This window comes from Erithacus rubecula (genome assembly GCF_903797595.1).
Source record: "Erithacus rubecula genome assembly, chromosome: 8".
NCBI lineage: Eukaryota > Metazoa > Chordata > Aves > Passeriformes > Muscicapidae > Erithacus > Erithacus rubecula.
In genome coordinates, this window is record NC_136659.1 from 22097738 (window position 1) to 22122651 (window position 24914).

Here is a 24914-nt window from a genome sequence, read left to right on the forward strand (position 1 = left end):
CTCTGGACCCCGCCTGCCCGTTCCCTCTCCGGACCCCGCTCCCGTTCCCTCTCCGGACCCCGCTCCCGTTCCCTCTCCGGACCCCGCTCCCGTTCCCTCTCCGGACCCCGCTCCCGTTCCCTCTCCGGACCCCGCTCCCGCTCCTTCTCCCCCTCCCTGCGCGTCCCTCCGCCGCCCCCTGGCGGCCGCCGCTGCCCGCGCCAACTGACCCGGGCCGGCCGCCGTCGTCGCGTCCGGTCTCCATGGCAACGCGGGCAGGCCCGTGCGGCTCTGAGTGACCGGGACCGGGAACCGGGACCGAGCGGCACCGAGGTGCCCCGGGCTCCCGGTGCTTTAGGGAGCCGGGCTGGGATCGAGGGAGCCGCACTGGCCCGGGGGCAAGCAGGGTTATAATGGAGCGGGCCGTGCCCCAGGGAGCTGGGGAACAGCGTCCTGCCACAGTCACCATACGGGGCTCTTGGGGCCAGGCCAGGCTCCAGAGCACAGCTCTGCTGTACTGCGCTCTGCGGGCCGATAGCGGGCAGGGCTGTGCTATCCAGCGCCAAGGAGAGCCCTTCCACAGGGGCCGGGCTGTGAGCCATGACCCACAGGTCATCGGGAACACAAACTGGGACACCAAGGGGGCTGCTCCCTGCACGGGGGGCTCAGCGCCACCGTGGGCCCGAGGAGGGGCGTCGGTGTGGGAGTGCCCACTCCTGGCAGCAAAGGCTCTCTGGGTGCAGGAGCAGCACGTGTGAGGACCTTTCCCTCTTGTTTCTCAGATGCTTGCTCAGGTGCACGACAAGCCCCCAAACTCGGACTCTTTTCGGAAGAGTGGCTATGACAGGAAGGTGAGCGGAAGAGTAGAGGTGCTACTGACATGGGTGGATTGTCTGCCAGGCAGGGAGAGGAGAGAAGCAAATTTTAAAAAATCGTTTAGTCTTTGCATCCATGTTCATCACACCTTTCAGTATCTGCTGTTTGGGCTGTGGCCGGGAGGTGTCCTCTCTGGAGCCCGGAGCAGGGCTTTCGGAGACTCGTGGAGTTTTGCCGCGAGGTGGCTCTTCTCCACTGTCAGAGTCAGAAACTCTTAGCATAGAGAAACGGCTGTTTGAGTGATTTCTCCTCCCTTCCTCCCAAACTGCCGCTCCCTAAGGTGTCTACAAGAGAGGCAAAGAAGAAGAAGAACATATTCTGGGGCATTGAGGTGCCTGAAACACTCAGTTGGCGTGGCTGGGAGCTAGGAAAAGAGATAATCAAACACCTGACCTTGAAAAATGTTCATGGGAAAGCTCAGAAGCTGAGTTACAGGTGCGTGGGAAGTTTTTTATCCTTTGTACTCCTCACACTCTCACTGCATCTTCACTCCTCCTGCTGGATCAGTCACATCAACACCTTTTCTCAGACTCACCTTTCCTCTTTCCCCTTGAATGTCTTGCTAGAACAATATGTGCACCCTTATGTTGCAGGACAGAAACCTGCTAATTCAGAAACACAGGCCTTGTTCCTGGCAGAAGTCTGTTAAATGAAATGCCTTGTTTTAAATTCTGTTTTGCTGATACTTCTGTCTGTGAGGCATTTCCAGTCTAGTGAGATTTTAATTGTGGATGTATGCCAGCCAGTCACTAGTGTGACCTAAAACCATTGCTCCCGGAGTCCCTCTGGATGTTGAGCCATTCCAGCAGTCCCTGTGGCCCTCCCTGCTCTGAAACTCAAATGTCTCTGCCCTACGGGTTTTGCTCATACTGCATGTCCTGAAAACATAAAATATTGTTCAAGGAAGGGGTAGGTACTTAGAGCTGGGAATAGGTTTTCAGCACACCTGGGTTCTGACCCTCTCTACTATTTTGCTGCCAAAGTACCCTTGGGGTCCAGTGTGTAAAGTGCTTCTAAATTGTGGGGTCTGGAAGTGTTGGTTATTTATTCTCTTTTCTGCTGTCTAACTTAAGCTGCCCACCCTCAGACAAAATCTCTTGTTTTGATTTTGTTGTCTAGAGCTCCTTCCACGCCATTCTTCTTCACTGTTTTCCCGCAGCCGATTACTCTGAACCCTGGTATTTCTGTAACTCTGCCCATCATTTTCCGGCCCAGTGAAAAGGTAAAGCAGCAACATCACAACTGCTCTCGTGCTCAGGCTGCATTCTGGGGGAGGGCAGTGGGCCTCTGCCTCTTTATCCTTTCTGATTTGTTTTCACTTGAATGCATGAGTCCTTGGGGAAATTCTAGCATAGAAGGAGTGGGCAGAATGACCTTCCTGATCTCTCCACGGCTTCATTACCTGAGGGAGCCCTAATCCCTGACTTCTCTGCAGAGTTTGCCAGTAGTTATGAGAGCAATCCTCACAAAAAGTATTCCCAGGTTTTCATGTACTACTTCTGCCTTTCAGCCCAGTAAGATAAAGTGCTTAAACTATCCATACCTGGTTTGATCCCAAAGAAACCCATCTTGGTGTTTTTAGTGGTTTTAGTGAAGAACCTCAGGTTGAGGAACTTCCTACAGGAGATTCCAGAGCCTCTACATTCAAGGGCTACTGGTTTTCTAAAGGAATATGTCAGGGATATGTCCCTTATGGATGGATGGTGTTTCTTTAAGCATTATTTTAAACAGCAGTGATTCTTTCTATCCAGCCCCTTTTATTGATTTTCAGGGTGTTTGTAGTGTCTGTCTTGGCTCTGAGTGTTGATCTCTGGCTCCTGTTGATCGCTGTATGTCTTTGATGTGTATCTCTGTCCTAGCCATAGAGCATGGTCATTGGACAGATTCCCAGTACCCTGCTCTCTTAGTATAATGATTTTCTGATGACTGTTCAGTGTTCCCTTTATGAAATAAGCTACTGGCCTTGTTCCATTTTCAGTGAATAGTTTGTCTGCAGCACATCAATTGCTAAAGCAGGAGGCTGCCTTTCTTAGAGAGAGCAAGGACTGTGTGTGCTGCAGTGTGCAAGGTCTTACCTGTATAAGTATTACTCAGGAGGGGTGACAAAAGGGAAGCATACAAAACACATATCTCTCAATTCCTTCTATCTTGGCTGGTTAGCAGATGTCCTGAGGCTATTTGTACACAATGCTGTCAACACTGCATCTTTAAGTTATGTGTTACCTGCTTGGATCTCTAGCTTGCAAAGCATTTAATCAAAGATTAATACTTCTGTGCTCATAGAGCTCAAAGAAAGACTGTGCATGCTCCAGTTCAGCTGAACTGGGATCTTGAAAATACTGAAAGAAATCCATGAAAACAAACCAGTGAAACTAATGTGACTTTAACTGTTCTCCATGAGGGTGTGTGTATTCCCTGACAGAAGAGTATGCTTTAATACCTTCCACACTGCCTGCCTTTTCTGAGTGATTCCTATGCTCGCTGTCGTGCACAGAGGCCTCCACTGGTGCCTCTGTTACCAACATTTTCTTGCCAATACTTGCAGAGGTGAAGGTGACAAGTATTCATGGGTGCAATTGCAGCACCTGCAAGATGGATTCCATCTAACTGCTGTCTCCCTTTGCTTTTCTGTGCAGAGGGATTATGAAGACAACATCACCTTTACCAAAGCGGAGGGCGAGTTCTCTGTTGCCCTGCGCGCCATGTGTCCACGCTTCTGTCTGTCCATCCCGGCCGCTCTCCAGTTGCCTGTCTGTGCTGTCCACGATGTTACAGAGGCAAGGTTTCCTTTGTGCAACATTGGGTGAGTGAGAGGTGGCTAAGCAAACACTCTTTTTGTTCTGTCAGGTGTTTTGTCACTTTCTTGGACTCTCCAGTGAATGCAGCTCATTCCGACGGTTATTAGTTCTGTTGGCTGCCTTAACAGGAGCAAAACTCTGCCTTCCCTGAGGTCTTAGCAGAAAAGGCAGCAGAATGGTAGTAAGGTCACTGGGGCACATCTTGGCATCTCACATCTGTTTGTTGTCAGCATATGCTGAGAAGCATTCATGCACAGGAACTAGGTGGGGACAGGCACAGTGTCCCACTGAGAACATCCCACATTCACTGGAGAGGCCTGGGCTTCCCTCTAACTGAAGGCAACCTGCCCAACATGAGCAGGGAGAGATGAGCTATCAGTTGGAAACATGTTAGTCATTTAGGAGCAAGGTTGCTCCCAGTTACCAAGGTTTATCCTATTTTAATGAGGAAGGACAGTACTGTAGAAAGGAATGCAGTGAAGTTCCCAGGCAAGGAGGAGGTGTATTTCTAACCAAGTGATTCCAACCATTTCAAGTGTTTCAGTCTCACTTGGAGAAATAATTTTTTAAAAGTGAGAGGCCCAATATGTTGGAGGATAAGGATGGTGAGCAACACACAGCTTATCACAATAAAACAGAAAAAGCTAATGATATCTCATGTTCTTTGCAGGAATCGAACAAGTAAAGGGGGTTCTGGAAAATTGAATGAGGTATTAGGGAAATGGCTCAATCCTCTCTTCTCACTTGAGCATATAACAGGGGTACAAATGTTCATTTGGAATTAAGTAGCTGCAAATTTAGATACAGGAAAAGTAAATACTTAATTGTGGAGCTGATTTGCTTGCTATCACCTTGTGGTCATTAATAAAGTTCTTAGCTGTAAAAACTAAGATTCATTGAAGTGTGGACAGAGAATTTGAGAGAATCTAGAGAATCTAGAGAAACTAGAGACAAATTTCTTCACAGCACCATGTATTTGTCCAGCTGTATTTGGGATTCTTCCATTTGGCACTGGTTGCTTCACATCCTAACTGGATAACCTATTGGGAAAAGCCCATCCTATGTGTGATTGCACAGGCTGCAAGTGAGCCATTGATCTGCTTAAAATGTATCTCCATTTCCTAGTGATCTCATTAGTGTCTTTTCCTGGGAGACACCGAGCCCTTTCTTCATGATTCCTGATCACGGCACACTGAACCCAGGTGCTGAGTGCATGGTCAAGGTGATCTTCCAGCCCACAGTGGCTGGGATGCATGATGCAGCAGCAACATGTTGGTTTGGAAATGGAATGAAACAAAAGAGGACAATCCAGCTAAATGCCCTGGGTGAGTCTTCCTTGCATTTAACACTCAAAGAAATGTGTATTACCCCTAAGTCTGGAATAGCATTCCACAGGGATACATGGAGGGCCAGCATTCTGAGGCTCTGCTGCATTTGGCTCAACCCAGTGATGAGCAAGTGAAGCCCACGGTTTGAAAGTGGTCTGTGAAATTCTCTAATGTACTTTTGCCAATTAAGTGTAATCTGAAGAAACAGAGGGTCCAGTATGTTCTGTGGCATGCTTTGGCCAAATCAGCATTTCCAAGGCCTCTTTAAATTGACCAAGGGGAAGAAATTAGAGGAATTCACTGGAAATAGGCTCCACAAACTCCTGTCTTTGTCTGCACTCAGTGTCTCCTGTCTGTCCCTGCTAGACAGAAAAGCAGAGGGAAATTTCTAAAGCTTTCTGGATGCAAACTAAAATAAGCAGTGATTTCATTAGCAAGTCTTTGCTTGAAGTGACTTGTATGGCCAGTGACAAACAAAAAATGTGACTCTGAGTTAAGTAAATTAGAGCTGGAATGTAGCTTATTTGATTCAAAGCAGGGCCAACTTTGAAGGCAGATCTAACTTCAGAGTTACCTGAGGTTCTTTAGAGGCTTGTCCAGTTGAGTGTTGAATATCCAAGAATGGATATCTTTTCTAATCCTGTATATTATTATTTTAAACAGCCAAATACCCCTGCCTGCGTGTGAGCGTGACAGGAAAGAAGTCTGGAGGTGTACAGTCTGGAAAATTTCAGGATGTCCTGAGTTTTGGATCAGTACCAGTGGGGACAACTGTGGAGAAGTCTGTGGACATCTTCAACATGTCTGTGGTATGGGGAGAGGGAGATTGACTTCTTGTGAGAAGCTGGCAAGCTGACACATTTCTCTGTGGTCTTGTGTATCTCCCTTAATGCTGTGAAAATAACCTAAGGGTGAATGTGGATGAAACAGAGGTGATGAGCCTTCTCCTACCAACCATGCCATTCACCCTTGCCTTCCAGCTATCCTGCTGGCAACTTAGCCATTTGCAGTTGTACAACACTGTGCATTGCAGTTTCCCCTGCTTCCTTTCTGTGCTTGGTCCAGATCAGGCAACCACCAGTCCTTTGCATCCTGAAGCTTTCCTGCTCACCCTGGGCAAGCCCATCAGTCCTGTGTGGCATATGTGTCAGTCTCAAATTGGTGTGTGTGTGTATGTATGTCCCAGGCAATGAATGGGTCTTCTGCTGCCCTCTGTGGACTGCAGCCCAGTCAAACGGATTTGAGCACCTGTGCCAGCTCAGCCCATCCCAGCCTCTTAAGTGATGGATGTACTCAGAGACTGCTGACATGGATGACAGCAGTGCTGCCTCCTCCACAGGCCCTGTGGCTTGGGAATGGAAAAGATATACTCATTTTTTACTGTTGTTATTCATATTGCGGTGGTGCTAAGCAATGCCAGGCACAGATCAGGACAGTTTTTTAAGGGTCTTGAGTAAGATGTCAGAACACCAGCTTTGTTTTTTGGAAAAAGAAGACCTAGAAACAAAGTGGAACTGTGGATAGAGGGGAATAAGTTACCTGCCTGCATGTTCCTCTGGTCACAGCAGCCTCTTGGGCCAGTTTGGGCCCTAGGGACACCTTGAGCCATCTTTTCACCTACCAGGAGAGGCACTCCAACCCAGAGATCACTGGGAGTTTTGCTGCAGCCTGCTGATTTCTGAGCATGTTCTCCATCAGAACAAGGTGGCAGAGGTTTACTGCACAGCAATTCTGTGGTGGCCTTGGTGTTCTTGGTGTTGTTCAGCACTGCTGAAAACTACAGTTTTATTAATGATTAATGTCCTTCATTCAGAGCCTGATCCTGGCTCATGTTGGCTCCTTTGTTAACCTATTAATTTTCTACTTATAGGTTGATGCACCATGTATAATAGAACGAGCAAAAGACCCTCTACTTCATGATTATGTTTTCTCCTGTGATGTGTCCTATGGTGTTGTTCCTGCCAAAGGGAAGCTGGTCTTGTGTATACGGTTTCAGCCTCAAGTAGTAGGAGAGCACAGTACTGACTATTTCACTATCACATCTGCTGGATGCCACTTGGAGACTGTTCTGAAAGTGGTTGGCTCATGTAAAGGTACCAGAGCCTTTCCTGTTTCTCCCTGTCAGCATCTTACCACTGGGGGGAAAAGGTTAATGCTTAGGAAAGGGCTAGAAACTATCATAGCCTGCAGTCACAGACTAAACTGCTGCTGGGATTCTGGCTGTCCCTGATGTACTGCTTGGGATTTATACTTGCTTAACTGTTTTAAGTGAATGTCCAACTCTTTACTAGGACTAGTGGGTTTGCTGAAGAGTTGGATCTGTTTGGGAATATCAGTTAAGCTCAGCAGTGTCTTGTGACATGTTGGAAGAAACAGCTAAGATAGGTCCAGGATCTTATCTTGCATGTTGTGCTAGGTCCTTCCGTGTCCCTGCACCAGTGTTCTGTGGACTTTGACTGGGTCAATCTTGGAGAAAGTTTGATGCAGACACTGAAAATGAGCAACACATCAGATGTCCCAGCCTATTATCAGTTTGATATTGATTGCAAAGGGAGTGTCTTCTCCTTGGATCACCCCTGTGGAGTCCTGGAGGGCACAACAACACTGACACTGAAGGTGATCTTCCAACCGACTCACCCGATGAATTATCACCGCAGAGTCGTGTGCCTTGTCCACCACCAGGTACAGAGGCAAAGGGTAGTTTCACTGCTGTGATACTTTAGAGGCATCTGCCAGCATAATCTAACAGGACTGGTCTGTTTCACTTAGTAGTCCCTGCAAATCTCTTCCCACTGCATTTTTATTGATACCTACCACAGAATCATTAAGATTGGAAAAGACCTCTAAGATCATTGAGTCCAACCATTAACCCAGCACTTCCAAGTCCACCACTAACTGTTTCCCCAAGTGCCACATCTACATGTTTTTTAAATATGTTCAGGGCTGATGATTCAGCTACGTCCCTGGGCAGCCTGAGGTGACAGCCATTTTGGTGAAGAGATTATTCCCATAATCCAATCTAACCACTGCCTAAACACAACTTGAGGTAATTTCCTCTTGCCTTATCACTTCTTACCTGGGAGAAGAGACCAGCCCCCACCTGGCTACATCCTCATTCAGGCAGTTGTAGAGAACAATAAAATTCCCCGTGCCTTCTTTTTTCCAAGCTAAACATCCCCAACTTCCTCCTCCATTCCCATAAGACTTGTGCTCCAGACCCCTCATTAGCTTCACTGCCTTTCTCTAGACACACTCCAGCCCCTCAATGTTTTTCTTCTACTGAAACTGTTTTTCTTGTTCAAAACTGAACATAGTAGTCAAGGCACAGTCTCACAAATGCTGAATGCAGGGGGACAATCATTGCCCTGGTCCTGCTGGTTGCACTATTTTTGATAGTTGCCAGGATGCCCTTGACCTTCTTGGTCACCCAAGCACACGCTGGCTCATGTTCACCTGTTGTCAGCTATCACCCACAGGTACTTTTCTCATGAGCAGCTTTCCAACCACTTTGTCTCAAGCTTGTAATGCTGCCTGGGGTTATTGTGACCCAAGTACAGGACCTGGACTCTTGTTGAACGGATTCCCCATGGTGCAGGTCCCTATCAGCAATAGGATGTGGACAACCAATAATGCCTATGGATAGGGTGAGGTGCATCCTCCGTGGCTCTTGTCCATTTGTTTCTCTAACTTTAGCTGCATAGCTGTGCACTGGGTGCCTTCAATTTTCACTCCAGTTTCAAGAAAGTTCTTGTCTCACATCAAGACATAAAGTAAATGGCAGCCTAAAACTGTAGATGCTAAGCCTTTCCCAGGCATGGTTTTGGAAGTGAGATACTGTTATGGTGTAACTCTCATAGCAATCATAGGACATTTTGTCCTATTATCCTGTCTTGTGTTTTCCCAGGAACCCCTATTTGTGGATTTTTTTGGTACCTGCCATTCAGACACAGCTAAGCCACCTACCCTTCAGGAAAGGCACCTCTCCTGGTACCGAACCAACATGGTGAGGGGACTGACCTTCTATCCCCCTGATATCCTGAGTGTCATGCTGAAGGATGGGAAGTTGCAGATGGATGAAGAGGGAGCCCTCATGCTGCCCCCTGAGGTATGAGCTATCCTCCCTGGAATCTAAGGCACTTCTAGCTCTTCTCTGTATATGCTGGGTATCTGTTGTACAGAGGACAGATCTAGAAGAACTTGCAGATGCCAGACTGATTTCTTTAGTGTTTCTGCAGTTGATGTTCACACCAGCACTATCTTTGTCAGCTGGCTTTTACCCTAGCTCAGCCACAAAGCTTCTTTCTGACTTTGACTCGATCATGGGGCCATCTTTGCTTCATGTTTAGTTTCAGATTGAGGCTTACAAGCAGAAGCCTCCTTGAAGTCTAGACTTTGAGCTGTCCTAAGAACTCTTACTGAAATATATCTTGCATGCCCTCTTGCTTATGAAGGCAATCAGTGCCTGGTGTTTCCTACAGGCACACTTGCCCTGCTCACGCTGAGATATTTCCATCCTGTAGATTTCTGAGGACCAGCCACCCAAGGAATACTTTGAACCCAATGCCATGACTGAATATCTCTACAATGGTGTAAGCAGTGACCAGGCCTTGTTTCCTGCTCATGTTAGTGTCAGCCCCAGGGAGTATGATTTTGGATGCTGCGTGCTACCACACGAGGTAGAACCTCTTTCTCTCTGTGTGACCAACCACACCAAAGGAAATGTCATTGTTGCCTGGACTCCAAACCCTGGCAGTGCCTTCCAAGTGCGCCCCAAAATCTGTGACATACCACCACTGAAGTCTTCAACCTTCTATGTCTTTTGCAAGCCCACTGAGATCAACAGTCTTTATGCAGCAGAGCTGGAAGGTTTTGCTTTTTACAAGGTTAGTAGGAATTACTAAGACCAGAGATGACCTAGCAAGCTACTGTTTGCAGAATAAAGTATTTTGGGGGAGTTAAAATTCAGTTTAAACCCTTAATTTTGAATTTGATAAACTAGCACCTCTATTAACTCTTTTGGCCACTGTTTTGAAACACTGTTGGGTTTAAGTTTTTCTTACACCTGTGTCCTGACAGAGAAATTACAGAAACAAGTCACAGCTCATACACGTGCACAGGTACACTTGCTCTTACCCCTAGGGACATGAAGCATGGCAAACCTCACTGAAGGAGGAATTACTATGAATTATTGCACTATAGGTGTAGATGTGAGCCCGCACAAGAATTATTGTGGCCTGGGTGATGGGCAAGAACTTGGTCCTTGTGTTTGGCCCTCCACAAGTAAAGCCACTGAGGGCACTGTCACTCTTCTCCCAAGTGTTGTAGGATTCATGTTGCATGAGTCTGCAGTTACAGGGCATTTAGCACCCAGAAATGTCCTGGTAAGTGAAACTTAGCATTTGCAAGTCTCTCTCACTTTGTTTCTCATCTGGCACTGACCACTTCTCATTCCCTGAAAATGTCAATTCCTTAGCCCCAGGGATGTCATTAAACAAGCAGTTGCTTCAGATACTAAGTGCACTTGGTCTCTTCACAGTTTAATCTGTGGTTCTGTGAAGGCACTTGCCACAATCCCTTCCTGCACACACTGTGCTATCCCTTGTGTGTCTGCAGGTGATGAGACACTACACCAACATTGAGAGTGATGCCACCATCTGTCCATCGTGGTGCCTGACTGTGAGGCTGAGAGCACACACATATGAAGAAAAACGGGAGCACTTCATTCCACAGTACATCCTGGATGTCCCCAAAGTGTGTAACTGATTGACCTTTGGATCTTTGTAGAGACACACACTTTGCAGAGTGTTTGCCTCTGAATTCTTTACTTTGTCTCCCATTGCACTGAGATGTGTCTTTGGTGGTTTCTGATGGTGTGGAGGCTCCTGCTGTGGTACAAAAGTAGTATGCTGTTTATCCTGCATTAGCTTCCCAGCCCCTACCATGTCAGCTCTACTGTCATCTCATTAGCTCTGAGAGAAAAGCTGCTGGGATCACCCTCCTTTCTGTTTAGGTGGACATACACACTAACAAGGGTGTTCAGTCCCCTCTCAGGAGTCTCAAAAACTCTGCATGCACTTGGGCAAACAGAACCCTCACTTATGAAAGAGAAGTGGTTGTAAGATAGAGGGAAAGGTTCTCTGTCTTTCCTGCTGTTTCTGTAGCACAGTAAGGTATTTTTCCTATGAGGTAAAGTGAGATTTGATCCTAAGAAGTTAGAATAGTCTTGAGAACCTCTTATGAAATCTCCTCAGCTAATCTAGGCCATGCAGCCTTTATTTGATAAGCATGAAGTGGAGCAAATTCTAGCCTGCTGGAATTCTTCATCCAGGATGTCACTATCCATGCAGAAACTGCAGGCACTAGCAAGTAGCTCACTTTCTGGATAGGCATAGAGTGATGGGAAATAGCTTCACCAGTCCCATGAGCCCATGAGTGGGCCACTGTGGGAAGGGAAAAGACCATTTGTGTACCCTTGGATGGTTTCATTTCTTTCCTTGAAAAAAAGCAGTTAGAAAGTTCTCCATAGACTCAGGAGAGTGCTAATTGGAATCTGGAATTGAATATGGTGAAAACTTTTTCTTTAAGCTAGTTTTTAAACCAAATGAAAACAACCCTTTTTGCTTGTCTCCACCAGAATTTTCCTCCTGTGGTTTGTGACACTGATACCTACTGCAGCATGCTGTTGTCCAACACGGGTACCTCTTTGATAACCTTCAGTGTGAACCAAACTGCCTGTCCCTCTGTTTTGGTCAAGCCCAGCTCAGGACACATCATTCCAGGAGGTCATCAGATTTTCTTTCTCTCCACTCACCCAGTTAACACAGTCTTTCAGCAGCATGTCCTGCCTTTGGAGCTGAACTCTTATCCTGCATACACCAAGGTAAGGAAAGGGCAATGGAAGATGGTGAACAAAGTTTTGTTACCTTATAGTCTTCCCTTTTTACAGTGACTTCCACTGTGATACCTATTACATCTCCTAATGGTTAGTTTGGTTTTTTCTCTTTGGAGGTAGGAATTAAAGAATATTTTCAGTATTTAATATGGAGTCAATGCTGCAGAAAGAAGGCCTTTGCGGTGCCAAACATCCTGTACCACTTGTTCCTTGCATTCCCATTTCTTGGAATACACTGTATTATGCTAAGGGTCAAACTTGACAACACAGCCTAAAGCCCTTCTCCTCCTTATTGAGAGCCAGTTTGTTGTTCTCTCTTGGAAGGAGCAACATCTTTGCGAGGTTCCTCCAGAGGCAGCTGAGACTTCTAGCTAATGTCTGTTACTTTTTCTCTTAATTCCACAGAAGGTTGTTCTCCAGAGTTGTGGGCAATCCCTTATTTTACTCTTAGAAGGCGATGGAAAGCTCTACTTCAAGCCTCTCCATATAGGGACCTCCTCTACACGAATGTACACCATTAAAAACTGCACAAGGCTCCCCATGGTTTTCACGTGGAAGATCCGTCAGTCTGACAGTAAGATCCTGTCTGTCAGCCCTGCTGCAGGGATCCTTCAGCCCTATGAAGCCATGGTAAGTTCAAGTTGTAGTTTCCTCTGTACAATACAACCTCATCCTGATTTTGAATATATCTAGATGTTCACTGCCAGTGTGAATCTTTGACACAGATGGAGGTAGTGTGTCTGTAGAGAACTAGGTTAGCTATAATGGAGGAAGGGAATGTGCATTAAATGCAATTGTTGAGGTGTTTGGGTTTATCTCTGGACTGGAGCTCCTGTGAACACTCTTCCCTCTTGTGATTGCAGGCTCAGGCATGGACTTTTACTCCTGACAAGAAAACCAAGTATCTACTGCAAGCTATGGTGTTTGTGAAGTGGGAAAGCCCAAACCCTGTGTCTCCCAAAGGTGTTCATTATGTCTTACGGGTCATTGGAGAAGGGGCACTGGGCACTGTCAGGGTAAGGATCAGGGGGACAATGAAGGAGTAGGAGGGTCTAGGGTGGGATGGGGGTTTTGGACTTTCCCTTTTTGCACAATCTGTACTGGAGATAGTCAATAAGGATTCACAGCAAAACTCCCAGGCACTGTTTTCAGTGTAAAGGATGTACTCATTCTAGTGGCCTAATGGCAACAGGTTGTAAATGTCCTGCCAGTTCAAATATGACCTTAACAAATCCTCTTGGATTGCTTTGTTCCAGACTAAACCAAGCAAGCCATTTGGCTCCTTGGTTCTCTCCTCTCATTCTGTCTGCCCTCCTCCATTTGTTTTACCATTAGTCTGATTTCTAAGTGTAGTGAACCTTTTAAAGTGGTATAGCCAGTACACTTCCACAAGCCTTTCCTCCTCTTACCTGCAGGTCTGTGCAACCACTTTCATTATTAGTCAGGTTTCTTTATGAACCAGAGGTAAATAAAATGATACTTTGTAAGTTATTGCCCCATGTCAATCATACTGATTGATGGGTGATAATGCCTTCAGGGTATTTAGTCATTATAAATTGTATGTGAGTGCATAACCAGGCAAAAGAGACAGGGTCTCTTTAAGCAGCCAGAAAAGGGCCAGCAAATATCTCTCAGCCTTGCCCCAAGTGCAGCTGGCCAGCTAGTGTTCTCACAGCCCTGAATATGCTACATTCTACCCACCAAGCAGCCTTAAAAAACAGTAGGAGAAAGCATTTGGAGGAGGGATTGAGTGCCTTGCAGACCTGTTTCGCATTTTACTGTGCTCCAACTACCTGAAAAGAGTTTGTAGCAAAATGGATGTTGGTCTCTTCTCCTCAGTAATAAGAAAAAGGCAAGAGTAAATGACTTAAAATTGCCCAAGGGGAGGTTTAGATTGGATACTTGCAAAAATTTCTTCAGGAAAGGGGTTGTCGCTCATTGGAATGGGCTGCCCAATGAAGTGGTTGAGTCACCATTCCTGGAAGTATTTAAAAAACATGTAGGTGTGGTACTCAGGGACATGGTTTAGTGATGGGCTTGGCAGCGTGAGGTCAATTGGACTCAATGATCTTAGAGATCTTTTCTAATCTTAACAATTCTATCTCCCAGGGCATGCTATGTCCTACAAAAAGCAGGGAGTCCTTTGCACTGCACTGCACGTGCCAAGGGATCAGCATGTGAGATAAGTTGTGGCTACACTCAACCACTATGCTTGACATGTTAAAGTGACCTCAGCATGGTACATTTGTATTCCAGGCACAAAAGGAGCATCTGGACCTTGGAAATGTTCTAGTTGGTGATCAAAAAAGCTGCAGCATTGCACTGCTAAATGATGGGATCTGTACTCTGAATTACATCCTCAGTGTGGAACAGCTCATCACAGGGCCCCATGCCCCTGAGGAGGTCCACAGCGATCCACTGGGTACTGTAAATAAATTAGCATAGGACAGGGCCTTAGTTTTCCCTTCTTTTCTCCAAAATAAATCTAGAATTAACTTAGAGGTTGGACTTCTTCCTTGCTGGCTTACACTGATTCTCTCAAACATTAAGTTGTCTGCTGCTTTGCATAGGAAGTGACTTTTCTATCTTGCCGGAAAAAGCATAATCCAGAGTCCAACAATTGAAGTTAGACCAATCTGGACTTTGAAATAAGATGCAATTTTCCAGGCAAAGTAGGAAGTTAAATAAAGGACCTTGCCAGAAGAAATGTTGTAGCTCAGCTCTTAGCTGCCTTTCTAGAGGATGTCTGATTGGGAAGTCCCCTGTTCTTTGCTGGCCAGAGGCAATATGTGGACTCCCAATGAGTTGCCTACTCTAGGATTCCCAAGTTCAGCACCTGAAGCTAATCCTAACAATTAAGCAAGGTGTGGCAGTGGCAAGAGTGCAGGTAGACTTAGTGATCTGTATGCCACAACATGTGTGGTGTAAGAGACAGTAATGCCAAGAGCTCATACCTCCTCTTGTATCCTACAGCTCTAGAGCTGGAACACTCCAGAGGAACAATCCCCGCAAGATCAAAAGTTTTTGTTGGAATAAAAGTAAGGCCAGCCCGTCGGCTGCATTATACCTGGTCAATCAAATATGCTATTTGCACACCCAGAGGTGAGATGGATGTTTTGGGATGTGCAGAAGTGGGGGACAATGTTTGTAAAAGAAGAGACTAGCAAGACAAGGAGTTTTAAGCTTGGAAGGTGAAAAATGTAATGTTATATGAATGGGAGAAGACAAGATTAACTGTTTATGATTTTTCAGTGTGAAAACAGGGGGCACTTCATAAAATTTTTAGCCTGTAGGTTTAAATTAAAAAAAGGTTTGTTCACATAGTGCAAAACTAAATTGTGTAAATACACTGTTGAATAGGATCATACTCATAGTCTTTTGGTGATGTCTAAATGCAGAAGTCGAGGTACAACTGTAAGTCAGTGGTTATGAGTTTTGAGAAGCTGCCAAAGAAAGGACTGTGTACAAGGCCCATTCTTTATTTCTCTGTTCTTGGTAGAGCCTCTTTTCCCTTTGCTGCAGTCAAAATGACCCAAGCAGCAGCCCCTTAATGGTGCATGACTACTTTTCAGTGTTTCTTTCTCTCCCTAGTTGCAGATCTTGCAAGCAAAAAAGAGGAGCAGCAGCCCCTTTGCTGTGTTGTAGCAATGGGCGTTTACCCAACTTTGAGCATTGTAGATGCTTGTACAACAGGGGTTTCCAGCAGTATCAGCAAGTTGCACCTCTGGAAGCTCTTCTCCTTGGACACACTGAATGAATTCTTGGAGCGAGACCCAGTTCCTGGCGAGCTCACCTACAAATTTCCCACAAGGCACAGGTGAGATGAGGAAATGGCTCAGAGGATCTTTGAGTCCCTTGCATGAGCCCCACAGAGATGCTGTGGCTTATTGGCATGTGTTGTAGCTCTGTGATACATGGCACCCTGTTATTCTGTCCTAACTGCTGCAGGCAGTTGCTTACCTCCACTTCTCTGCTTAAGCTCCCTTGAAAGGAGCCACAGAAACAGAGAATAACTTAATTGCAATGGACCTCCAAAGGTCTCTGGTGTAGTCCCTTGCTCCAAGCAGGGACATACAGATCAGGTTGCCCGGGGCCTTATTCAGTTCAATACTGAATATCTCTGAGGATGGAGAAACCACAGCTTGTCTGAGCTCCTGTTTAACCACTTCCACGGTAAAAATCTTTTTATTAGTATCTCATCAGAATATCCTGTATTGCAACTCATGCAGTTGCTGTCCCCTGAGCTCTTGCTTCATAAGATGGAACAAATCCAGGTCTCTGTCAATCCTTGTAATCATAGAATGGTTTGGATTGGAAGGGACCTTAAAGATCATCTAGTTTCTTCCTCTCCCATGCACAGGGGTGCCTTCCACTAGAGCAAGTTGCTAAGAGCCCCAGCCTGGCCAGTTGGCTCCAGCTCTAGCCATTTTATGGCTCTCCATTGGGCCTGCTCCAGTATATCAGTGACTTCCTTACACTATGGAGCTAAAGAGAGACTTCAGGCTAAGCAGGACTCTCTTATGTCATTAATTCTCATTAGACATGCATAAAAGGTTTTTAAAAGAAAATCAGAAGGTCTACCTTATGTCCAATATCCTTTCTCTCAGAAGGGCCAAGAACATAAGATCAGACAAGAGTTATGAGGAAGACAGCCAGTGTAGAATGACCTTTCCCCTGTCATGCCCTGACGACTCTTCCTCCTGTTACAGTTGAATATCTTCTTTCTCTCCTGTGACCAGCACATGCTTGATCCCTCCAGTGTATACCCCTCTCCTGCTGGATTTTGACTTTGGGTCTGCCACAATAGGCTCAGAGCCTAGCCTTGTGATGCTTCTGCTGGAGAACAAGGGTGTGGTACCTGTGGACTGGTAAGCAGTGCTCACTGGAGCTCAGCCTTTTTTGGGGGGTACTGGAAGTGCTCAAAGGGCTATGAGAAATTTATAGATTAATAGGGTGGGTTTTGCAGGTACAGCTGCTGCTGAGATCTGTTGGTGAATCTGGGTGGGAAAGCAATCAGGGAGCTGCAGATCAGACCTGATGAAATGTGATGTCGCCACCAGCTGGGCTAAGCCCATTTGGATTGAATAGCCCTGGGGAAGATGCATATCCTGGTTGCTGACCAGCTGATTGGTTTCCTAGGGCCTTCTTGTTTCCTTCTGATCAGAAGATGGACATGGAGCACTGGGCAGAAGATGCTGACTTTACCCCCCAGGAGCTGCGCCAGATGAGAATTCACGATAATCAGCTCTTCAGTGTTTCCCCAAAATCAGGAACGCTTCTTCCAGGGCAGGAGAAATCTGTCCAGCTCTCACACAGGTGATGACAAGTACCTGTTCTTCTGAGCTTCATGCTGTGTGCCAGAACAACACGTGCCATCAGTCCCCTGAGTTTCCGTGCCAGATTTTCCTTCCTCATCACATGTTCCTCAGCAGAGGCTGAGCAAGTAAAAAGTTCCTGAGCATGTCCAGTTTTTGGACCCCACAGAGCTTGCCTTTCTCAGGAGAATGTTTTAAGGTCCTTTAATACTGCAGAGAAAAAGGCATTTAGTGTGACATTCTGGGGACACTGGTCTGCCTTGACCTGACAGTTGAGATGAACAAGATGCTGCACTTCCTATGGTTTTGATTATGCAGGGATATTTTTGTCATCAGCTAGAGCTGCTAGCCTTTGCGTGCCTGTAGGAGGTATGAAGAAAGCTGAACACTTTCCCTTTTAAAGCAGGCCATATCTGAGAAGTACCAACATTTTGTTGGCCTAGAAACTTGCATCCCTATATAGATGTATGACTAAAATCAAGATTTTATCACTCATTCCCACTCAAACACAACTGGGTTCACCCCTACCTCCCCTGGGCCCTTACATGACAGACTCTTTACCTGGGAAGTGAATTGTCTCTCATGTTCTGTGTTACTTTGGCTCTCTCATCCTGGGCACAAGGTTGATTTCTTTTGTTTTCCTCTCTCTCCTCATTCACTGCTAGACATGATTTCATTGGCACTGATCGCCTCCCTGTCCTCCTGAAGATTTCCTATGGCCATGAAGTTCTGGTAAGAAAGCAGGTGTCCCTTCCTTCCATTTGCAGAACAACAGCAGGTAGGACCTGAATTAAGAGGTATTTTCCCCAGAAGCCGCATAGTGTACAGGAGGCTGTGGCCTTCCCCTGGAATTTGCACTAGACAGGCAGTAACAGAGGGCCAAGCAGAGACATAAAAACAGTGTTCTGATAAACATGTCATTCCAGCACAGAGTGATGTGGGCAGTGCACTGGCAGAATAGGGATGTTGCATCTGCTGGGTTCTTCAGCAAGAGTAGTATTATTTATTTATTATTAACCTTCGTGTTTTATTAATTCTGTTAGTGCAGAATTGCATCTTCCTTCAAGACAAGTCTAAGTCCAAAACAGCCTTCCCAGGTTTTACAGTCCCTGCATGTTTTCCACAGTCCAGTGTAACTCATGATTAGGATTCCTGTGCATGTTTCCCCTCATTTCATCTGCCTCACTGTGAGTTGTTCCATGCAGTTCCTGAAGTTCAGATCTGCGGCCCATTCTATTTCTCTTCTATGCAGCTTTCCTGAATCTCTCATCTCATCAACCCTCCATACTCTTCAACCACCCCTGAAATGTGCTTTTCTCCAAATATACCACCTGCTGTGATTGTAGTTTGGGAATGCACAGGGTGGCAGAGCATCTTCCAGCTCTGGGGTTACAGGGTCAGCTTCTTCCCCAAGTCCAGAAGATATTCCCTGGGTTCCTGGTTGGCTGCAGCCTTTGTCCACCCATTTATTTCTCCTACCAATGATAGAGGAGATTCTTACTTATTCTTCCTGCTTCACTGCTTTCTAAAGCATCCCAGAGCTGATCTGTGATGTGTTTTCCCTGAGCATCTCCTCAGGCTTGGAAATAATTTCTCTCTCTCCCCCTCTCTCAAACTGTCAGTTAGAGTCAAAGTCACCTTGTGCTCTGCCAGGCACCACTCATGCCCGGCTGAGCCTTCCTGTCTGTCTCTGAAGTTTCCTATGAGACCATTGTGTTCACATATCTCTTTTATTTTTCTTTTCTTTCAGGACTGTTGTCAGCTGAAAATCCAACCCTTTGACCAAGCTGTTCAAACAGTGGCTTAACTGTGCCTTCCCTCAAAGCCCTTGGACAGGCTCCCTGTGCTCTGCCTGCCTGGCACAATCCTGAGAGTGACTGTGAGCCTTTTACCAGTTGGCCAGTGAGGGAAAAGGCTTTAGAGAACCAGAAGCCTATAGGGCATACATCCTCTCTTGCCATATAGCCAGTGGCTTTGGTGGCTACCAGAGGCCACCACCCACTCTCATACTGTCACTACAGAAGGGGCTAGAAAAGCATGGGATGCCCTGGGGATGAAAAGATTCCTTGGTGCCTTTGAGCTGTAGCAATAGGAGCTATAGAAGCCAATCCAGAGACATGGAACAGTGCAGGTGGTTAGAACCTGCAGAGATGCAGTGCCACTGCTGAATTGTTGATATTGGAAAGTAGGAGTGGGAGATGCTTCTTCTGCAAAGGGGGGAAGCTGAGGGACGGAATACAGTGTGCCTGCTTTCCTTGCAGTCATGGAATGAAGTGCACAGTTTCCAGATTCTGTGGCAGAAATTGCCCTAAGTGTGCTCACATTCCAGGGCTGAGCAAATCCTCTCCTGTGATTCTGGTGAAATGTGAAGAACATATGCTTACCTTAAGGGAAGCAAATGCTGTAATGTCACCCCAAAAGTTAAACTTCGGAAATTTCAGGAAGCAACAATAAAAGGAGATCGATCATTGGGCTGGGGTATGGTTCATTACCCTGGCAAATTCCAAATTATTTGGCTTCAGAGCTGTGCAGTTAGCCACCTGCAAGCCAGTGCCTGTTTTTCCTTTGGGTTTAAATTCACTTCTGTGATGACTTTACCTATACAGAGAGATTTAGACCTCCTGCTCCTCTGTTTCCACAACTTAATTTTCAGGAGAAACTTCTTCTCTATTATTCCTTCCTGATTCAGTGACCAATTTCTAGTCCTCTGATGATTTATAAGTACTCTGAAGGACCCAAACTGATTTCCTATTAGCAATTTCTTCTGGATGTAGGAGGAGACATCTGTAGGACTTGTGTATTACCCAATTCCTTGTGCAGCTGGGAAACAAGGCCTCCCAATGCCTAAATGTTTTTACAGATTGTCCTCTGCCTCTTCACCTGTAAGACTGCTTGTTCTCAGAGCTCTGAGATCATTTGGCCAGGTAGAATTTGCAGCTCCAAACAGTTTTAGTAGGAAAAGCCCAGCCAGCTCCATGTGTTGCAGGCTGAGGTAGGCTATTTACAGAACTCCTTGGAGAGCAGGGCTGGATCTCAGGGATTCTCCCTGAGCACACAGGTTTTATAAGCTGCAAGTGTTTGCACTTCACTTCATAGCTGCTAGTTAGGTATTGTGAGATGTTACCACCTGCAGCATGTGTTCTCCAGGCAGCTCTCCTCCCTGGGGAATCTGGCATCCCCTGGCATTCATCTTATGCTCTTTAGTCTTCTCTGTAGGGTGAAATATATGTGCTCTAGGAGAGCTGATTGCAGCAGGTCTTAACTTTTCTCCATTTGTCTCTCTTTAACTAATAATCCTCTAAATGTCATATCCTGTGTCAAATGGAAACTGATGACAGTTTTTCCTGAGCAGTTCTGGTCTGTTGGAATGCAAGGTGGCTTTTTAACTGAAGTTATATATGTGGGTGTTTTGCTCCCAAAGTTGAGGGAGGTTCCTATCATTCTTTTTCCCTTGAAATTTGAAAGCAAAGCTTTTGTCTTTCTCCTGCTTTCACTTCATCTGGCAAGCTGTTCTCATGAGGCTGAATACTCATGTAATGCTTTGAAAAGATCCTATGTGGGACCTTGCTAATGCTATATTTCTAGTTCTTTCTCTCTTCTCATTTTCCTAATAGATCTGAACTGCAATGGTTTTTTCAAAAGGAGTTGTCATTCTCTGCTCTTTTTTTAACCAGCTGATGCAGTATCTCCTGCAGGTGTCTGTATTTCCAAATATTCTATCTGTCTTTTGCACATATATTTTAAAAATAGCCATACTTCAGGCTTAACTTACTGTGAACTGCAGCAACTTGACTCCCATTGGCCCATGCAGAGACATTACTAGGTGACTGCTTTGCAGCCTCTCCCCCCAAAGCAGACAGCTCAGGGGTACTTTGGGGTGATCCTGCAGAAAAATGTGCATTGTCAGTGCATCTTCAGCCTGATTGCAGTTTTCTCAAAATGCAGGAGCCTGTGTGAATGCAAAATTCTTTCTATGAAATAGCTCTGTAAATCTCTCCACTCTACTTGGAGTGCCTGGTGGCTGCTTTGCCAACAGGGTACTGTTGATCATCACTTGATCACTTAAAGTTCAGCTGGGATCTTCTTGCTTTTGGACTTGCTTCTAGCTTCTAGACTGCTAGACATATTCTTGGAGCATTCTAGAGAACATCCAGATGGTCCTTTCCAAGAGGAGGCCATCACTTACCTAAATCCTGTCTTTCCAAAATATTTGGCTGCAACAGCTGCACACTCTCCTATGTGCAGTCCAGACACTTTCATTCATGGAGAATTTCCACCATACTTGCACAGAGAAGCACTGATGATGATGCCTGGCATAACAGAGAGAAAAATACAGTCTTTCTGATACAAAAAGAGAACCTTTCAAAGAAAATCTGGATCAGGTTCTCCATCTCCTTGTTTTTTTTCTTAGGACACCCTGTCCTGGTATTACCAATTTAAGTTTGTAACTGTGTGGGCCTTCATTTTGCAAAGTACTTCAGAGTCTCTGTACAGTTGTTAGTGATGGAACCAAGGCCCTGTGAGAAGGTGACTGCATTTCTTTCCACTGCAGCTGACCTTCAGTGGTGTGACAGTGGAACTCCACCAGCGGTACGTTCATTTTGCATCCACCAAGCACCGCTTCGCACCCATTGCTGTTGGACGCTCCCACCCCCCCACACAGGTGAGCATCTTGGAGCCAAACCCAGCTGCAAGCATAGGCAAGGAACTAGTACTGCTGTATCCCAAGGACATGCAGTGTCTGAGGCAATTCTCAGAAAATGGAATGGCCTCCATAGAGGAGAACTCTAAGGACAGTTCTAGGCAGAATTTGGAAATGGCTACTGGGATGGCAGCAGAGGAAGTACTTCTCACCATCTCCAGTTTGACAAGATTTGGTGTTCACTCTAATCAGAATGCTTATGAGGCGTGTTGGGCTGTTCACTTATTTTCTTGCATTGGATCTGAGTGAAAACTTGCCTAGCTGCTCCAAGTACTCTGGAAATAAATCCTAATTAGTTTTTTAGTAAATTAATTTAACTTCCTTAAATACTTATTCAGCAAAAAGGCAGTTTTGATTCTGTTCTGCCTAATTTGGGAAATGAACAAGTCTGAGTTGAATTAAGAGCATTTTAATACAAGTGTTTTTGCATTTTAAGTAATCCGCTTTACAGTGATCCCTTTAGCTAATCTCTATTAATTTTCCCCTAGTGTGAATTGGCAGGACACCATTTGGAGAGGCACTTTGATTATCAATGTACATGTGTGGTGATAAACCTTCAGCACAGCTGGCTATCAGAGCCTCAGTGTTAAATCTTGACGCTATGAGGTCTCCTCATTCTTAGGAGATAATCTGGTTAATTAAATATTAATGCTTATCAGCATCCTCTGGGGAAGTGTTAACTAGTTTAACTTGTACTTAGTATAATAAGGACTGCTCTTTCTGACTCACTTCAGATTTATACACTTTACAATGGTGGCTCTATGCCTGTGACATTTGAGGTTCAGCTGGACAGTATTATGAAGGTGCAGGAGGAGAATTTTCAGCATCCTGTGTTTGTCTGCCTGACTCGTAGAGGAGAAATCCCCCCTGGTGAAACAGGCCACATTGAGTGGATCTTCTCACCACTGGAAGCTAAAACATACATGGTAAGAGCCTCTTTATGACTGAAAGAAACAGACTCTGTTGTTGACCTAAAATTCTTTAGGTCCATGTGATGCTACAGCTGAATTAAGCTCTATGCCTCCAATAAGCAAAGAGTCTTGAGAGCAAATGAGTGGCTGGTCTGGTCTGGAAATGGAGCAGATAAATTTGTCTCATAATGTTTTTCTTCCCAAGAAGATATATCTTCCACAACCAGAGTCATCCCAGTATATATTTTTCAAGGATCAAACAGTAACTGGGGCTATCAGTAGTATCTGTTCAGATTTGTGGTTCATTGTTGGCCTCCAAAATTCCCACCAAAGAGACTGAAGTCAGTGTCTTCTATCATTGCAGTGTATGCTTCTGCAAATCTCTGGAAACAGTCTTCCCAAAGACCTCTGCTCTGGGCTGCAGCAGGCAGGGAAGGCCAGAAGCTGTAGCACTACTTGTTGCTTCAGTCGGTGGTGAATGCATGGTTAAATAAATAAATTTAACTTTAAAACTCCAACCTTTGCTCCAAGAGGGAGTCTCCATCCATATCATACTGTAACTGGTTAGTTGACTACTTAACCAGCTTTCCTGGATTTGCAGGAAAGGCAAAGGCTTGAAAGAGCAAAAGAGACTGAATTTATCTTTATCCATGTGTGGGGTGTATTTAGACCTGTCCATTAGCAAGTATGCTAGTTTATTGCACATCTCTTCCAAATATGACTCTGGACTCATAACTTTTATCTTGTCTGAGGCAGGTTGATGTTCTCATCCAAATCCTGGAGGGTGAATCGACCCAGATTACTTTCCAGGGAGTAGGCTACAATCCAAGTGTTATAGGAGAGGCTACCACATCCAGCCATTTTTTTTCTTCTGCAGTCATTCCAGGTTCTGCCAAGCTAACTGTGCCTGGGCAGGTAAGTCTAAGTGTGGGATATGAGCAATATGATCAGTCCAGAAATGTGTGAGAGAGACTGAAATATACAAGTGGCACCATCTTGCAGTTGTATGTGTTGCAGAAGAGTTCATTTGCCATGAGATAGAACAAGGTATTTCCCTTCCAGCAGGTGATCTAGAGCTTAACTCATGGAAGCTGAAAGGTATCTTCCTTCCAGCTCGTCATTTCCATAGCTATTAGAGCAAAAATGGGTTTGGGTTTGTTCATGTACTGAATTTTTTCTTAGAAGTTACCTCCCATCACAGCTGCCTTTCTTCTGTGGGCAGAGGCTTTCTCCTGGCAGGTAAAGGATTCAACCTGTGTGACATTAGCATGCCTTCCTTGGAGCCAGTCACAGCTCCACGTGCTCTTTTGCTTCCAGCTGGGCAGTTATGTTCCTGAGAACAGCAAAGAGAAGATGATTGAAAACTGCCTCAGTCTGACAATGAAGATGGAATTCTGCAAGGCTCTGTTGTCTAAAATCAAGTTTCTTTCTCAAATGATTACTGTACTTAATTAGTATTAGGGATCAATTTCCCAAAATTCACAGTCAGGTTGATAGGGATTTTGCACAAGCACACACCTCATGTTTCTCAGCTGAGGTAGGAAAAGGCCTGGACTGCAAGTGCTGCAGAGGGAATTGGAGTCTTACTGATCCTCTGTGCTCCTGAGATCCTTTCCTGTCCAGCACCAGTGTTATGTCTTATTCATTGCTCACTCAATCCCATTGCAACACAGCTGGCCTTTTGATGTTAAGTCACTGTAACCAAAGCAAAATTGAGAGAATTGTTACACTCTCTCGAGTTGTTATAGTAAAGATACCTGGTTAATATTATCTGTGAATTGCTGGACAACTTGGATATGACTGTATGACTCATCTTCCCCAATGTCTAGGTCTCATCTTCCTCTTCTACTGTTCCTACTGGTTTCTCCTTGCTTCCTGCAGGCAGCCACCTTGTCCCATCACAGGATTTGCCTTGGAAATATCCCAGACTGCACCAAAGCTGGTCGACTTGTCTTTCTCAACAATATCTCGGAGAGCAAGGCAGTGGCGTTTACCTGGCTGATAAGCTCCTGTAAGGAAAAGGTGAGTCCTCTTTGATCTACAGCCTTCCTGCCCATCTCTATTGTGCCATGAAAGGACCTTACAGCTCCATTTTCAACAAGACACACAAATC

General features: G+C 45.5%; 1 protein-coding gene across 1 annotated transcript in view; it reads left to right on the forward strand.

Annotated features, from left to right (window-relative positions):
- Positions 1–293: 293 nt before the first annotated feature.
- Positions 294–24914, forward strand: part of CFAP65 (cilia and flagella associated protein 65) — a 31501-nt gene continuing 6880 nt past the window's right edge. Inside the window, exons 1-25 of the mRNA XM_079311008.1 lie at positions 294–386; positions 762–830; positions 1136–1290; positions 1975–2077; positions 3492–3658; positions 4779–4978; positions 5645–5790; positions 6852–7074; positions 7398–7663; positions 8886–9086; positions 9502–9864; positions 10595–10732; positions 11616–11861; positions 12279–12503; positions 12737–12889; positions 14130–14295; positions 14847–14975; positions 15465–15690; positions 16613–16741; positions 17013–17189; positions 17854–17920; positions 21741–21851; positions 22625–22816; positions 23558–23716; positions 24683–24823. Coding sequence (XP_079167134.1) covers positions 762–830; positions 1136–1290; positions 1975–2077; positions 3492–3658; positions 4779–4978; positions 5645–5790; positions 6852–7074; positions 7398–7663; positions 8886–9086; positions 9502–9864; positions 10595–10732; positions 11616–11861; positions 12279–12503; positions 12737–12889; positions 14130–14295; positions 14847–14975; positions 15465–15690; positions 16613–16741; positions 17013–17189; positions 17854–17920; positions 21741–21851; positions 22625–22816; positions 23558–23716; positions 24683–24823 — 4152 coding nt within the window. The 5' untranslated portion in view covers positions 294–386. The remainder of the gene's footprint in view (positions 387–761; positions 831–1135; positions 1291–1974; positions 2078–3491; positions 3659–4778; positions 4979–5644; positions 5791–6851; positions 7075–7397; positions 7664–8885; positions 9087–9501; positions 9865–10594; positions 10733–11615; positions 11862–12278; positions 12504–12736; positions 12890–14129; positions 14296–14846; positions 14976–15464; positions 15691–16612; positions 16742–17012; positions 17190–17853; positions 17921–21740; positions 21852–22624; positions 22817–23557; positions 23717–24682; positions 24824–24914) is intronic.